The sequence below is a fragment of the Medicago sativa genome, chromosome 2 (genome assembly GCF_051527215.1).
Source record: "Medicago sativa cultivar Bolivia chromosome 2, Bolivia_mono, whole genome shotgun sequence".
NCBI classification, from domain to species: Eukaryota; Viridiplantae; Streptophyta; class Magnoliopsida; order Fabales; family Fabaceae; genus Medicago; species Medicago sativa.
The window spans coordinates 26,010,460-26,027,873 of record NC_140750.1 but is presented as its reverse complement, the minus strand read 5'-3'; the positions used below and the strand labels follow the sequence as shown (position 1 = coordinate 26,027,873).

Below are 17,414 nucleotides of genomic sequence, written 5' to 3'. Positions count from 1 at the left end.
TGATACCTTATGCTGTGAAACTCTATTTATTGTGAATGATATTCTAGTCTTTATTCAATTCAATTGTTCTTAATGCTTTTTATATCCTGATCAAATATAAACATGATTTTGTGAGAACGAATGACTACTGACCATAGCTTTCGACTTAGACCCATTGAATTGTTCTAATAAACATGGTTAGTCTAGGAATAGATAATCGTTTGTTAGTGATATTAGGTTAACGTGCTTAAACCTTCAAAGATTATTAGACCACCTAAGGGATTAAGGGCTGTAGTTTGAGAAGAGGGTTCTAACTCAAGGGATTGATTAGGACTATTTTGTTAACTATCGTGGGATTAGAAGCTCATTCATAAGAATAGGTGCAGCATAACAATTAGGGGAACATCGATGATTCGAAAGACCTAAACTCATCTCTCTCTTATTCTTAAAAACCAATTTTATTTTCAGCAATTACTTTTATGCAAACAAACCAATCTACTGCCTAGTGGCAACTCAAAACAACTTTTACACATCCTAAGGTGCAACATAATTGAATTATTGAGATTAAAAACAGTCCTCGTGGGATCGATAATTTTACCACTTCGATAGTATTTGGTGCACTTGCCAAACGCCTATCAAATGACATCCCAAAACTAAAATTTAAGATACAAAATTAAATAAATGACACCTAAAAAATAACAAAACAAATCATAATAATGTTGGGACTTTCGTGGGAACCTCTATTGGATTGTATCATAACATTAGACAAAGAGCAAGCACACGAGTGAGATTTACATCACAATGTCATCCAAAATCTTAAGACATTATGAGTCATCTCACTTATATGTTGTTCAACATCTATTAATACATTCAATGTGTTATTTTAACCCACACTTATTAACATCTCTCAATTTAGTACGAGACTCTTCGTGTCCTTGACCCACCATCACGAAACACTTTTGCTCTCCAAAAATGTTGATGCGTATATGATATCACCATTTGGGACATACGGGGGAGCCAACACTTGTGTGATTCGACTTATTGCAGACAAAACAACCACACAAGTGAGAATGATGTCGCATCTTCATCAAAAAATTTAAGGCTTAATTATATAAGTTTTTTTTTCTTCACTTATTTGTTATTCAACCTCCAATATTTTATCCAATGATGAGATTTAACTGACACTTGATACATCACAATATTCTCTCCTTTAAGCATGACGAAATTCTAGCCCGTTGACACGAGTGTCCATACTAGTGTTAATAATACTAACCGATGAGGACACATGTCAATGTACAATTTTGATTTTTTAATACATGTATCGATTGTTCATTGGTCATTGTTGTTTTTTCAGTTTACTGAAATACGTACAAATAATACATAGCACTATGCAATATTAAATTCCTCAAATTCAACATTAAATAATAAACCATCTCTTAAAAAAAACATGCATAATCACCAATTAGTCAGGTAACTATACACTGCAGTCATAATCTTGAGAGTGGATGCATAGTTGGAATTTTCTCATAACTGTTTGGACAAATGATATCTTTATATATAGTATATTTTTTTAGTATGTAAGAAATTAAGTTCTAGAATCCAGATAGCTCAATACCATCACTAGCTGTACAAGTGAAATTCAAGCTTAAATCAATATTTGAAAATATTAATCTTGCATGGGATGAATCTATGATTAGAATAAGAGCTCAACTCTCGAGATTGTTGGAAAATAATATACTTGAAACAAGATTCCAAGGGCACAATCAATTCCTTGTAAATTAAGGATTGTTATTAATCTGTGAAATATTTTACGAAGAAAACACTCACATGTTTAAAACCACAAATCAATTATCTATTTAGAAAAAAATATTTGATGTCTTGTGCAGCCAATGAGACCCCTTGAGAAGTTTCATGTAAATTTGAATTACAACTGCAATGAACTTCTACCTTATTCTTCTTAATGTTTTTGACTTTAGTACTTCACCACAATTTTTTTTGGTATCCCTTTCTTCGCCAATGTTCTTTAATCGGTAATTCCTACGAGCTTCCATAATAATAGAGGAATTGGAAAAAAATAAAATAAAATTAGATATGATAAAATTAAAGGGGGGTGAAAATATGAATATCAAAGGTTTCAAGCTGAGGATTTCATTAGGAAGTTTGAGAAGTTGAAAGATTCTTACTCTGTCATGTACCACTGATAATCCAGCGTGTCACGAGTTACGTTGATTTGCTCCCAAAGTTCACCTTCTGTGATCAAATCAACTCCAGTCGAGGCGGCAGGTTGTTCATTGTACAATTGTCAGTTATTTTTGTCAAGGAAACTTGATGCGCCAACCTGGATAAAATAGGTAAATGTTTGCGAATCACACTTCGAAAAAACCTTGACATGGTAAATGCAAAGAGTTTCTGATCAAAACACCATATAATCTATGTCTGTCCTTCAAGAACAACTAGAGTGGAACTTATCAGCTTTTCAAAGAAATTAGTGGGTTTGGTTTCATGGTAGAAACTATCATAATTGACTTTGTATATGGTAGTTGTTTGGTTGCTGTCTTGTAAAGTTGATTTTTGTTTCCAAACCTTTGCTTAATTAGAAGTTGTAAAAAGCAGCTTATGCTTTAGATCAATTTTTTTAATATAAATTTTACCTCAAACAGTTTTTAGTGTACCCATATCTATACGTGAATCACTTCACTTCAAACTTAATTTTAACAAAATCAATTTTATAAAATCAAGTTCATTCAAAATCATTTTTGACAAAGCTCATCCAAACACAGTGACAAATCGATTTCAGCGTATCTACACCTTTATTAAACAAAAAAAAATGCATGACTTATGTGACATATTCAGCATAGGAAAACAAGTAACTATCTCAATATATTTGCTAGAGTTTGTACCTGAGTTGAAGTTGGGAACTAACATTGTTGGTAAACGCCTTATTTTAAACGTCTGAGCTTGTGTAATTGTCAATCATTACACATTCAATTTGTGAAATCTTTCTGTAATCTTCGCCATTTGGTTTCTTGCATCGTTGTTTAAGCAGTGAACAATTTCCCAATATTTGTAGAGTTGAAATGGATTTAGGCAGACCCTCCTTTGGCAAGCATTGGATGTTGGGACAATTATTTAGACTCAATGTTCTAAGAGAAAGAAGGTTCTCAAGACCCATGTAGTCAAGCTGTTTGAGATTTCGACAACCACGGATATTTAGATAAGTAAGAGAGAGGGGAAGCAACCCTTGATTAGGAAAAGACTCCACATCTAATTCTTGAATATACATGTTAGAGAGAGATGTATTGGTTGGCAAAGCCCATTTCAGTGAGTTGATAAGAAGTTTTGAGCATTTCACAAGAAATAGGTTTCTTAGGCTTGATGGCAAACCTCCATCGGAGAACGACTCCAACTGTGGACAATCATCAATAGATAGCTTATACATAGATGGAAGGAGGACATGCATGCATTCAGGAAGTGATTTTAAATTCTCCAATTTGGAAATATCAAAGTGTCGCAGTTTGGGTGTAGACAATCCTCCTTTTGGAAATGACGCAAATTTAGGACACTCTCCAATTGAGAGAGATGTGAGTTTAAGATGCTCATTTTCCTGTGAAATCATTTCAAAACTACTGCACTTATAAAGGTCGAGAAAATCAAGATTTGGGAACAGATTCAGCGGGAATGTTGTTAGAGAGTCGCAGCTACTGGTGATGTCCAATTTTACAAGGAAATTGTAGCAACCGCATAGGGGAATATGCATAGTTGGGCAATCTTCAATTTTCAACGATTTAATGTTGGTACCACATTCAGATGATGTATTCCCGATCCAATCCACGGAGGATCCTTCGATGTAACATTGACGAATGTCAAGAAATTTCAGAGTGGATAAATGATAATTAAATTTCAATTTTCCACAATTGGTGAGACGTAGTTCACTGATTGATGGAGAGAATGGAACAGAAGTCACGAGCTGTTTGCAATCACAAATTTTCAGACTCACTAAACATTCAAGCATCTCTGGTAATTTGTCTTTTAGATTTGGACATCGAACTATAGAAAGCTTTTTTAGACGTGGAAAAAAAACCTCAACAACGTCAAATTCCCATTTTTCCCATCCATTCATATCCTTAAAAGTTAAAGTTTCCAAGGATGGAAATGGAATAGATACAGTAGAGCTTCTCCCATCCCTGTAAAACTCCCTACCAATCACCACTATCCCAGAGAGTCCGGTAATCCGAAGGTGCTTGAGTGATGACATAACTCCAAGTGAAGGAAGCAAAATACAGTTTTCACAATTGCTTAACTTTAAGGATACCAAACATAACAGTGAATTGTCTCCAAACCAATGTGGGAATAACGTGCCACAATACTTCTCAATTGAGAGCTCCTTCAAATATTCAGAAGGTTTTAGGTTCTGGAGCACCTCCCTTTCTTTTTGTGAACTGTTGCGAGTTGCATTCCATCTTAATTCTAGTTTCAGAAGGTCTATCTTACTCTCTAAATTTGCTGCAACTGCATTTTCCGGATTCATGACATTTTCCAGGTCTGCAACTAAAAGATTTCCATGTAAATTCAAATCTCCTAACTGTTGTATATTGGAATCTTTTCCCTCACCTATATAAAAAGAACTCAGTACTTCAAGATTTTTCAGCTTTCCCATTTCCTTTGGCATCCTTGTTACCTTTGTTCCACTAAAATCGAGATAACACAAGTTCACGAGTTTGTGCAAATTCATAGGCAACTCTTCAAGAAATTCACAGTCCCTAACCTTCAATGTTTGCAAGTAATGAAGAGAGCACAATGTATCCGGAAGTTTGCTTATTCTAGTACGAGAAAGGTCGAGGTGATGTAGATGTTTAAGATCGCTTATGGTATCCGGTAACTCAATCATATCGAAACACCCACACAAAGATAAGACACGCAACCTCTTGCACTTGGAGAAGAACTCTGAAAGCACTAATTTGTTAGAGTTCAAGCACAACAACCATCGATATTCATAAGAAGTCATAGACAACGGTAGGAGTGTGCGCAACTTCTTCGCATTGTACAAGGTCTCTAGTCCTTTCGGAGATCCTAGTTCATCACATAAAAATGAAAAATGACGAGTAATGCTTGTTATGTTCTTTGCTTTTTTGTCTTCCCATGTGAAGCAAAATTCCCCAAATATAGATTTTGACAAGTCATGAAGTAGGTCGTGCATGACAAAATAATTTTTATACTTTGTTGACGGCCGGAAAAATGATCTCAAAATCAAATCATTGAAGTAAGACTCAGCAACTTCCTTCATACTTTTCTTATGTTGTCGAGGGCATTGAATCAAATTTTCAGCCATCCACAATAGACATAAATGATCTTTCTCATAAAGATAACCTTTCGGAAACAAGGCACAATACTCAAAGCATTTCTTTAGGTGAGTGGGAAGGTTTTGATAGCTTACCATTAATGCAGGGACAATTCTGGTCCCTTCTGCTAAATCCCATGCATCGCTTTCCGATATCTTCTCCCATTGCAGCAATGATGAGTTTCTGCACAAGAGATTTCCGATGGCTATCAAGGCCAGAGGTAATCCTTTGCATTTGTCAGCCACCTTCTTACCAATCTCCTCATGCCAAGTAGTTATTTGAGAATCATCAAAGCCTTCAAATGCATTTTTTGCAAACAATGTCCAGGAGTCTTCTTCATCCAGTTGATGTAATTGATGGATTTGATCTGATGCCATGACCGACGCGACTTCTCCACTGCGCGTAGTGACAAGGATTTTACTTCCTTGTGCCCCATAACTAAACGGAGTCTCAAAATGTCCCCATGTCTCTTCGTCTTCAATCCAAACATTATCCAAAACAACGAAGAATTTCTTCCCGGTGAGTTGTTCCTTCAACTTTTCTTGAAGAACAATCTGATCTGTAGTAGTTTCAATGACTGAACCAGTAATTGATTGCAGAATCACCCTTGTAATTCTACAAACATCAAAATCCTCAGACACATGCACCCATGCTCTGACATCGAACCTTTCCACTATCATAGGATCAATGTATAAATGTTGGGCAAGGGTGGTCTTCCCTATCCCACCCATACCTACCATTGAAATAACAGAGAGCTCCTTATCCTGCGATTTGAGCCAATTAGAGAGAGTTGTTTGATCATCATTTCTCCCATACATAGAAGACTCCATAGAAGGAAAACTTGGTAAAATCAACATCCGTGACCCAGCATTAAAACCATGATTAACATTCAGAAGAAGTACATCTTTCAGATTCACAAGCGATTCAAGTTTTGGAACTATCTCTTTCAACCTAGATACTATATTCTTGTCAATTGAACTAGGAGAGACATTGAACATATCCAATAGCTGGTTGGTTCTAGTAGAGCTTGTCCGAGATTCAACTGCTTCCTGTTTGGACTTGGAAACTTGAATGTGAATTTCTTCCACGAGATCCTGAGCATCAAGAACACCATCTTTAACCCAAAGAAGCCATTGTTTCACATGAAAGTTATTGATCTGCTTTTGCTCAGCATCATCAGCAACAGCATTGATGGAAAACAAAGCCGTTATCAACCTACTATACAGATTCTCGTCGATAGTTTCAGCAGAAGCCTGTTTATCAAACAATGCCTTAAAAAGAGAAATGCAATAGCACCACCAACAGTTTCGAGAGCCATAGCAAAAGAGGAATCAGCAAGAAACTCAAAGAAACGTTAGGGTTTCAAATGCAAGAGCAAAACACAAACACTGATGGAGAAATGATGCGAATATGGTAAGATAAGATATCAGTTGAGTAAAATGGAGGAATTTTACTTGGATGACTTTAGGTTTGATGTATTTGTTCATATATCTCTCTTAATCAATCATTCTTTATTATTTAAATAGTTAAATTTAAATATTCATTCATTCTCTAAATACGCTAAAATCATCAAAGTCACTGAACTTTAAAATCACCAGAGTGAAATCCAAAATGGAGCAGGTATAAGTTAAGACCCTTTTTAGTATTTACACGTTGTTTTTAAAACCAATTTTAATCTTTTTGGTAGTGAAAACCAATTTTAATCTTAACCACTACACAACATGTTTGATATAAATAATTTAAAAAAGGGTAAAATATGCTTTTCGTCCCTGTAATTATAGGTCATTTGAATTTTCGTCCCTGAGCTTACTAATCCTCCCATTTTGTCCCTGTAAAAGTTAATCACTTGAAATTTCGTCTCTCGCCCCTTTTAATCACTGCCACGTCAGCAAATTACCAAAATGGCATGGGAATGACGAAAATACCCCTGGTTTATTTTTTTTTGTTTTTTTTCCTTCAAAATTTTTTTTCCCAGCTTTTTCCCGAATTTTTTTTTACGATTTTTTCTCCGAAAAATTTCAGTTTTTTCAGTTTTAATTTTAACATGTTTTTTCCGAAATTTTTTATGATTTTTAATTACTTTTTCAGATTTTTTAATTTAAAAAAAGAATTTTCACAAAAAAAATTTTCCCAGTTTTTTCCCGAATTTTTTTTTACGATTTTTTCTCCGAAAAATTTCAGTTTTTTCAGTTTTAATTTTAACATTTTTTTTCCGAAATTTTTTATGATTTTTAATTATTTTTTCAGATTTTTTTAATTTAAAAAAAGAATTTTCAAAATTTTGAAATTTTTTTTAAGGAAAAAAAAATAAGTCAGGGGTATTTTCGTCATTTCCCATGCCATTTTGGTAATTTGCTGATGTGCCAGTGATTAAAAGGGGCGAGGGACGAAATTTCAAGTGATTAACTTTTACAGGGACAAAATGGGAGGATTAGTAAGCTCAGGGACGAAAATTCAAATGGCCTATAATTACAGGGACGAAAAGCATATTTTACCCTTTAAAAAAACACCAATTCTATAAAATTAATTCATTTAGCATCAATTTTCGCCTCGGTACAACCAAGGAAAATTTTGATGAAGGATAGCTACCTACATACATTTGTTTTTTTTTTTTTTAAGAAACCTACATACATTTGGTTGGTATGGTGCTTTTTATTTGCTCAATGCCTTGATAGTGAGGATAATCTAATTGCTTAAGGCTCTGGGGTCAAAATCTACATTCAATAGAAGCAATTTCCAAAAAAAAAAAAAAAAACATGTCTCACTTGTGTACGATAGAATTGACCACAATTAAGAAAAGAAATATTCTAGCTAGCATAGTAAACAATAATACCTTAAAACCTTCCAAGCATCTTCTGGACTCTTTCATATCTTCAGGTGGTTAGACTTGGATAATAATGTTGAAATGCCACTTGGTTAATATCATGCTCCTGGCCTAAACAAATATTGACAAAGGAAATGTGAATATGGAAAGAAAGTTTTCATGGCTTTTCTTGCATTCAATCAATCAATCCAAGACACAAAAATAGGTGAGAGAATTTTATTCTATCTAGCCTAGATCTATAACTATAACTAATTTGAAGACTATACCTATGGAAAGAAAGTTTTCCAGGTGTCACTTTCTCATGCAATAACAGATTTATTTTTGATAAAGTCTTGTATTAGTTCTATATTTAGAAATAAGAAAATGTTAACCCGTGCCCTAGGGCACTAATTAAGGAAACCAAATATAGTATGAGTATCTTAGAACTTGTGTGGTCAAAGTTTAAAAAGTGTAAAAGATGATGTTTTCAATGCAAATATTTTTTGTTTTGCTTCATTAACTAGTGTCCCGGGGACACTAGTTAACAAGACCCAAATAAGAAAATGTTAACCGGTGCCCCCGAGACACTAGTTAAGAAAATATAATAATACATCATGTGCTAGTTGCAAACTCGTGAATGGCACCAATTTTTTCAATTCAATTAGCTTGTTCTATGGTTTTAAGGCAACACTAACGTGTCAATTCAATTAGCTTAAAAGGTAGCATTATGATATTAAAATAACCTTAAAATAATTATAATGCAACCCAATTTTCCTTGATGTTGTTAACTTAATAAGTCATAAATAAACCCTTTCTCTCTTCGTATTTTATTATACGTTATTTTAAAAAGAGAAATAATATTTGAATAACCATTTTTTATTTGTGATAATTTTCTCTCTTTTATTCAGATCATGTTTTTACTTTCCCTTACTATTACTTCGGTTTTTGTGTCAATTCCTCATTTTATTTGTAAAATTTTGGTTGTCCAATAAATAGATGTTTAAATAACACAACTCTTTTAAAAAAGTATTTGTCCAATAAAAAAAATTATTTCAACAAAATTTAGCAAAAGTTGTATGCACTTGAACAAATATTAATATATCTAATTGTTCTTCAATACTTTCTTATCATCAAAACCTTAGAGGAATTGTAAAAGACCCTTCTTGTTCCAACAAACCTTTGATTCTCCTTTGATTGTTTATAAGTCGTCAATTGATTTTGAGATGTTGGATGAAGAAAAAACCCCAACTATCGAAGGGAGGTGAAATATTGTACTCTTTCTTTGCTTCAAGTTTCAATTTCCCTAACTTCAAAACATTAGAATTTCAAAATCCAACGTACAAAGAATCCCTTTCTAAGTAACTCGCAAGTTCTCAACTTCACAATCAATGACTGTTATTTTCGTATTTAAAAATCAGAAACTACTACCGAAGAGATTACCGGGTTGAGTCACGACCAGGTCGCTCTCTTTAAGACGTTTCGCGACACTACCCAAGTTTGTGTAAGGTAGACTAACAACCGCGCCGCCTCCAGGATAAAACAGCCCAGATCACTGTTCAATTACGTACTGCACAATATGTAATTGTTCGAGAATATACACCTCAAAATATGGCCTAATCGTTCGATTAAAACCACTCAATATGGTACGTAGACCACTCTTTATCGAAACCGAAGGGACAGAAAGGAGTAGAAGCAGATGAAGGACTCGTCAACACAAGTCGAAGGAGGGAGAAGAGAGGAAAAGTACATGGATCATCAACTGTGAATTTCGGTGTAAAGAATGAGTGGGGCGAGCTCTCCTTTTATAGGCATAGTTCGTAACAAAAAAACGAGTAACTTAAGGATTAAGTGCTTAATCCTTAAGCTAAACGCGTTTTATTTTCTGTTGGATTTATCCGGATACGAGTTTTGGATCGTAACGAATTTATTTGTTACGCGTGTGAAGCTTTCGGATAATGATGGATAATGATTAAATTAATTAATTAATTAATTTATCATTTTCAAGTGACAAAATATATATATCTTTTGACCTAAGCCCGAGCCCGGCCTGACGCGGTCGGACGGCGGCGTCACGCGTGGACGGCGGCGTCACGCGTGATATATATATTTTTCTAAGCGCTCACCCGTTCACAAAAGTGGGTACCCCAATGGCACACCCTTGGAGGTCACCTCACCCTTATATAAACACTTGCTAGTTGGTGTGGCTCACCAATGTGGGACATTTTTAAGTCACACACACTAGTTCTTAGTTTGTGTTTTTCTATCCAATTTTTCACTAGACTTAACTAGTGTTCCAACAATGACTAAGGGTTTTTAAAGATTAAAAGGTAGAAGAATGAGTTTCAGAGAAGAGATTGTGAAAATTCATGTTTTTTTTAGAAGTGGTGAAGTGTTTGACTTATATAGATTTTTGAAACAAATGATAAAATGAAGTTAAAATATATGTTGTCAAAATAACTTAGTGAATTGATTCATTTTTAGAAGTGAAACAATTGCCTTTTTATTTCTGGATACATGAAATTCACTCTATAAAGTGACACAATTCACTTAGTGAAAACATGCAAATTTAAAAAACCAACACTTAGTGTACGAATGCACGGTTTAAAACAATACAACCTAGATAAGATCATGAAGATAAGATGACATGAGCTACTTAGATACACAAACTCTATTGAGAAGTTTTGTCATCCAATCAAAACTATCGTAAAGTCTAATTGCATAAAATAAAACCAAGGGCCAAATGCATTCTAACATGGAGTAGAATGAAGTTGTATCAAGGCTATACTTTCTCTACTTATTTTTCAATTTCAATGTGATCTTGATCTTCAAACTCCACTCCCATCGTCGCCATTCCTATCTTTGACATTTATCCTTAATCTGCGCACAAATATGTGGAACTCGTCTATGCATTAGTTTCCTTCAACGCAATATCACAATTTCCATATATTATTCAACATCCAATCCCTTTATCTTCATCATGCCCCTATCATGTTCTTTCAGCATTTTGCTTCCATCCTCTTTATTTTCTTAGAGTGTGTTTGAATGATGCAATTGAATGTGTTGGAAAAATTAAAATTCTTGATAATTGAAATGCCTCAATTGAATTCCGTTAATTTCTATTATTTTTTGTTTGGATAGGTTAATACAATTTTTTATTCTTGAACTTTGTTTGATTATTTTTATAATTTTAAATTCTATTGGGATAGAAGAATAAATATAACGAAAAGTGGTAAAAAATTAGAATTTTCAAAGATATGAAAGCAACTTGCCATTTTAAAATGTTGTGGTATAAATTTCAAAATATGAATAATAATGACCAAGTTGCAAAATTTTAAAAATTTTGGGACCAATTTTCCTTCCGTGAATATTTATAGGAACTAATTTGCAATGATTTGAAAATTATAGGACAAGTTTAAAAATTAAATTGGGGCCAATGTGTAAATTTTATAAACATATATGCATCATTACATAATTTAAAATAATTATAATGATCAATTTGAGATTCACATTGTATAGTAAGAAGGAAATTTCAAATTATTTGTTTTTAGATAGTATTTAAAATTCTCCAAATTTAGTTTTGCCAAAATACTTTGCGAAATCTCTGCATTGTGAAAAGTCTCTAAATTTTCATCCAAATAGTAAAATTTACATAGACTAATTTGAATCACCCTTAAAAAATTTCATTACCCTCAATAATTATCTCATCTATACACACTCTTAGTCTTCTTGCTTCAATTGATCCTCTTTCAATCCTCATCGAGTTCTTTTTACTTATAATTTTCCCGTTTGAGTCCGTAATCATCAAAACATGTGACATTTATCACATGAATATCTCTTATACATTTTCGCTATAGTTTTTATTTTTATTTTTTTATAATGAGTAAAAAGTATTTAGTTTTAGAAAACCATTAAGGAAAAATAGCTATTTTAGTCCCTTGGATGTGTACCTCCGTGGTTCATTTTGGTCTTGACGTTAAAATTGGCCGTTAAAAGACGAGTTAACAATTGTCTAGACTAACAAAGAATGTATGAGTTGGTTCTAGGTAAGGATGAGAATAGGCTAGGCCGAGCTAGGCTTTACAAGGCCTGAGCCTGACCTACCAATTTTTTTTAAGGCCTAAGTCTGGCATGTGGCCTGTCATAAGCTTACTTTTTAGGCCTGAGTCTGGCCTTCTGAAAGCTTGATACGGCCTACTAGCTTGTTTAAAAGCCTATTTCATATGAACATCTTTAAATAAGCAATGTGATCTAAGTTTAAATAGACTAGCGAACTAATATATCAATTAGATTAAACTCTCTTTTGATAATTGAGATGAGTTTTTAGGGAATTTGACTATATATTGTATCATATTTCAATTCTAGTTTATAATAATACATTTAAATATGCAAAAAATTAATGTATACTAATAAGCTTAAATTATTGAAAAAGTTAACAAATTTTTATTTTAATTCAAAGTACAAAATATAATATAATAATAAATATTAGTATTCATATTTACTTAAATAGACCGGCCTATTAGGCCTAAGAAGCTTTTTGAATGGCATGTGGCCTAGCCTTTTAAGCTAAATAAACTTCTAAAAAAGTCTATGCCTTCTCTGTTTAAGTAAAAAGTCTGGCATGACCTGTCGTGCGCTAGGCCGTAGGCCCCTGTAGGCCGGTCTGGCCTATTCCCATCCCTAATTCTAGGGACTAAAGTGACATAAACCAAACCGAAATCTCACTTTAAGTCCTTAAATCCTAAAGGAACACACCTTAAAGATAATTCTAATGACAAAACACCAGAAGCAACAAACTTCATCGTGTGAATCTACCTCTATCCACATATTCTGCAACGTTTCTGTTTGAATTTGAGAATTTTGTACACTATGTGTGAATCTACCTCTATCCATTTTAATGATTATCAACTCTACACGCTACAGCTTTGCTTTGCATGATTATCAGTGTTACACATATCTACATCTAAGATAGTTAGATTTGTTCAAGGGCGTAGAATTCAGTTTGCAGCGTTTTCTTTTTTTGCAAAATTTTGAGATTCAATTCTGACTTATTCCGGAGTTCGAAGTGAAAAGTTAAACCCTAGAGTGAGTGATTGTTTGAACTAAAAAGTTAAACCTTTGAGATTCAATTCAACCGACTCAACCGCAATTACTAGATAATTTTAATATATATTAAATGGGGTAACAAGTCCTCTTAAATAATGGAGGTTGTGTAGCTAATGTAGTTTGTTTTTAACATCATTGTGTCATTTGAATTTGGTATTAGAAGATCGGATAGAATGAGGGATGAATTGGTATGATTAGAGATTTGGAATTTAACAAGGGAGAGATGAATTGAGATTTTAAAAGTTTAGGGATCTAAAGTATATTTTCGGTTTGATTAATGTCATGTTAGTTTTCAGAGCCATGTCGATGTCATACATCCTTCTCAACCAAAACAATAGCCAACTCAACTTTTAATGATTAATTTTAACGTCAAATACTAAAGTGATTTACAAGATGCTCATAAAAAACCTATTTTATATTTTAGCTTGAGTCAGAGATCATTCTAATAGTGCATATCAAGAGACTAAAATGGCCGTTAAATACATATCTGTACAACCCGGACTATCATATAGCTAAACTAAAAGTGCACGACCCTATTACCAATTTTGAAAAGTACCATGATTTTGGACTTTACTAGACAGCAAATGCCCTTTCAAAAAATAAGAGAGAGACAACAAATGGATGATTTCTCACAAGGTCCACATCAGCTGTGTCAGCGTCGACGCAGTTCACATGAGTAGTGATTTGTAAACTGCATACGTAGCCTAATTCCATATCGCATAAAATACAATGATTCTATACTATACTATATTTATAAAAAATAATGTTGCGACATATACTGACAAGAAAATACATATGTTGTTTCAATTTCAATTGAAGAGCTTTCCTATGATGATGATTTCTCTTAAGAAATACTCCCTCCGTCTGACCTATTTTCTAAAAAAAAGTGTCCCAAAATAACCGACTCATTTCAATTTTCAATACAACTTTTATCATTCCCAATACAATATAACACTAAATAATACTACTTTTATCATTCCCAATACAATATATTCTACTTTTTTCTTTATTTATACACTTTTCTTAATCTGTGTGAAAAACCAAAGTAGGTCAATTAAACCGGGACGGAGGGAGTAGTTGGTTCCTTTTATAATTGGAAACAATTTATAAACCCCTTGTATAGAAAAACCATTGAGTCTCTTTGTCACATAAGAGAGTAAAACCATTTAGGAGAGGTTTTTGAAGCTAATTTAGTGTAACTTTTTGTATTTCTTTGATAGTAGATTAGAGAGATGCTGTCTTCTCTACATATAGGTCATTGTTGAGCCAAACTGAATAAACAAATATTGTTGTATAAACAAATATTGTTGTATTTTTTCTCTTCTCTCTACTCTCTATATCTTGTTCTTTGGTTTGATATAATTTTTCTTTACATTATTGTTAGATTTATTATTGATGTTACTTTAAATCTTTTAGTTATTGATTGTCACCGATACTTTCTCCACAAATCTAAGTTTATGGGTGTTAGTTTGAGTCTAAATTCATATCATTCTATAAATAAACATTAAACTTAGGGTGATTCATATTTATGAAAGTAGGAAAACATTACTTTTAGTTTTAGATGTAACATTAATCCTTGATATAGTTATGATCATGTTAATTAATTATTGACATATGATGTAACTTTTTGATGTACCACATTCTCTAAAAATGAAAAACTCATGTACTCTCAATATCTCATATTGAGAAATGTTTGCTTATAGAAAATACAGAAATAAACAATTCTTGATTATTTAAAATGTTAGTTATTTTGGTTACTTAAATTAAGGTTCACAACCTTGAACTAATTGTATAAGCTTAAATGGTTAATGAATTCTAGTTAATGATAAATCATTTGAGAAAATATGATTTTGAATCATTGTTGAAACAACTTTTTGTTATTCTTTCCTTATATATCTTATACAATTCTAGATTTTCATGTCTCTCTTCTCTAGAGAAAGAGAGAGTTAAGAAAAAAGAGGTCTATAGCCTTTGAACTAAAAAAGAGATCAATAATAGTTTGCAGACATTATCACCATTGTTGTGAATTCAAGCAAATCCTGTTGGAACAAAATGTGTTTAACATTACCCTTCAGAGTTTAGATGTTGACAAGGCATTAAAAAATTGTCAATTAGATATGCTAATATTTGTTCAAGTGTACATGACCATAGACAAAAAAATTGGTATCTTTATTAGGTTCTGGAAGAACAAAAAAGAGCAATGAAATCAACAAGAAGGAAGCTTGAAGCATATGAAGAAAAGAGGTTCTGAAGACAAGTGATCCTGAAGTGATGAAGTCATCAGAAGCACCTTCTCAGAAGCAAGTTCACCAGAAGCACATTTTCCTCAGAAGCTCTGAAGATCATCAGGAGCTGAAGATCATCAGAAGCTTAGAAAAATTAAAGCTTCAAATGTTGTTCAAAAGATTTAATCATGCTTAGTATTGCAGAGGACCTAAAGAGTGAAGCAACGACTAATTCAAAAGGATTTGAAGGCATTGGATGCTGGTTCCTTGAAGAGCATTGAAAAAGGACAATTGTACGAATTGTACAACCACTACCGCCACTACTATGTTTTGTCTCTGCAACAAGACAAAAACAACAGCTATGCCTGCACCAGTGTTCCTCCAGATTTGGAATAGATTTGAAATTGATCCTTCATAGGACAATAACCATATCAGGCAAAAGATCATTGGTCATTTGATCGAGCTTTAAACGACTCTTTTTGATGTGCTGGCAATTTCACAACGTCTCTTTCACACCTCTATATAAAGGAGTGAAGACTTAAAGAATAGTAAAGACTCTACAACAATTTACAAGTGCCAAAACTCTGCTGAAATTGTTCTGCATCAAAAGTTCACTTAGAATTTCTTAACAACTTTCATATCTTAGAAATTCTAGAGTCCTAAGAGTCTGTATCTGATTTGTATTGTGAACACCACTGATTGTATATCAAGTGTTCAAACCTCAAACAAAATTTCTTTTTAATTCTGTTTGAATAAAAGTCTCTTGCTTGTGTGCTTGAGCATATGAAGTCTCTTGACTGTGTTCAGGAGCATAGGAAATCTCTTGCAGTTGTGCTTGAGTAAGTTTGAAGTCTCTTGCTAGTTTTAGCAGTGAGCAGTTGTAATCAGATATTACTTTTTAGTGAACTATCCTTGGAAGTGCAAGGGGGACAGGACTACTTCCGGTTTGTGGAAGGAACCTGTATAATCGCTTTGTGTCTTCTCTCTCTCTCTCTCCCTCTCTCTCTCTCTCTGTTTTTATCCGCTGCATTTAGAATTTGAACATCACTTTAGAAGTTGAACTCTATATGTTTCTGACCAGTGACTTCAGTAGGAGAAATAGAAGAAAAATCTAACACAATTCAACCCCCCCTTCTGTTATACCCTAATTTTGGACCTAAAAATACTAATCCAATTCTTCTTTTCTTGCATAACAAGCTATTTGAACTGTCTCTAATCACTTACATCTTTCTCTGCATTTTATTTCAATGTTATTTGCAAAATTCACATAAAAAGGGCATTTTAGTCATTTCCTATGTCAAAATTTCTTTCAGTCTTTTGAAAATTTGTTTGAGTTTTTTTCATTTGGTTTGAATAAGTCTCTGTTTCATTCTATGTCAAAATCCATTTCAAAATTTGCATGTGAAGTCATTTTTATGCCAGTTTTGCCCCTAGGGGCATTTTAGTCTTTTCATGTGTCAAAGTTCTGTTTAAGTTCTAGAAGTTGTCTCTGAGTCTTTTAATTTGTTTGAATGAGTTCTTGCCCTATGTTTCTTGTTAAAAATCCATTTCAAATTTGCATCTGAGTCATTTTCAGTCGTTTTAGCCTTAGGGACATTTTGGTCATTTCACACGAAATTTCGGCAGAGAGAGGTTACTTTAAAGTACCTCATTTAGGCCATTGGTTCGTTTTAGTCCGTTTTGTCAAATTTTAATCGTTTCGCTTTACTTTTAGTCAAATTACCATTTTTTATTCCAATTTTATTTTTTTAGTTTTTTTTTAAGTCCAAAGTCTCCAAAATTACATTCAAGTTTTTTTAATTTTCTTTTTTAGGCCTTTTAGTTTCATATTTTTGCATATTAGTCCTTTTTTTGTTTCAATTTTTTTCTTAAGTCTTAAAAATTGCATAACAGTCCAGTCCTTTAACTTCTACAAATTGCAGAATAGTCCATAGTCCATTTTTAGTCCAAACTTGGTCCAGGGCA

At 33.2% G+C, this 17,414-nt stretch overlaps 1 protein-coding gene and 1 long non-coding RNA gene across 2 annotated transcripts; both read right to left on the bottom strand.

The window, feature by feature from the left end:
* Positions 1-1,698: 1,698 nt before the first annotated feature.
* On the bottom strand, positions 1,699-8,455 carry LOC146945817 (putative disease resistance RPP13-like protein 1). The gene is made up of 4 exons (XM_085744103.1): positions 8,152-8,455; positions 2,880-6,571; positions 2,163-2,317; positions 1,699-2,023 (listed from the first exon to the last, which is right to left on the bottom strand). Exons 1-2 carry the CDS (start codon positions 8,185-8,187, stop codon positions 2,924-2,926), a joined length of 3,684 nt encoding a protein of 1,227 aa, XP_085600229.1. The 5' UTR covers positions 8,188-8,455; the 3' UTR covers positions 1,699-2,023; positions 2,163-2,317; positions 2,880-2,923.
* Positions 7,772-8,121, bottom strand: LOC146945818 (uncharacterized). Its single transcript, XR_015026511.1, has 2 exons — positions 7,942-8,121; positions 7,772-7,907 (listed from the first exon to the last, which is right to left on the bottom strand). It is a non-coding gene; the product is annotated as an uncharacterized LOC146945818 (long non-coding RNA).
* Positions 8,456-17,414: the final 8,959 nt, after the last annotated feature.

Excerpts from the sequence above, each read along its gene's own strand:
- LOC146945817 (XM_085744103.1), bottom strand. The coding sequence starts at position 8,187 with ATGAAAGAGTCCAGAAGATGCTTGGAAGGTTTTAAG. Across the intron at positions 6,572-8,151 it reads GATGCTTGGAAGGTTTTAAG|GCTTCTGCTGAAACTATCGA; the intron begins GTATTATTGTTT and ends TTTGATAAACAG.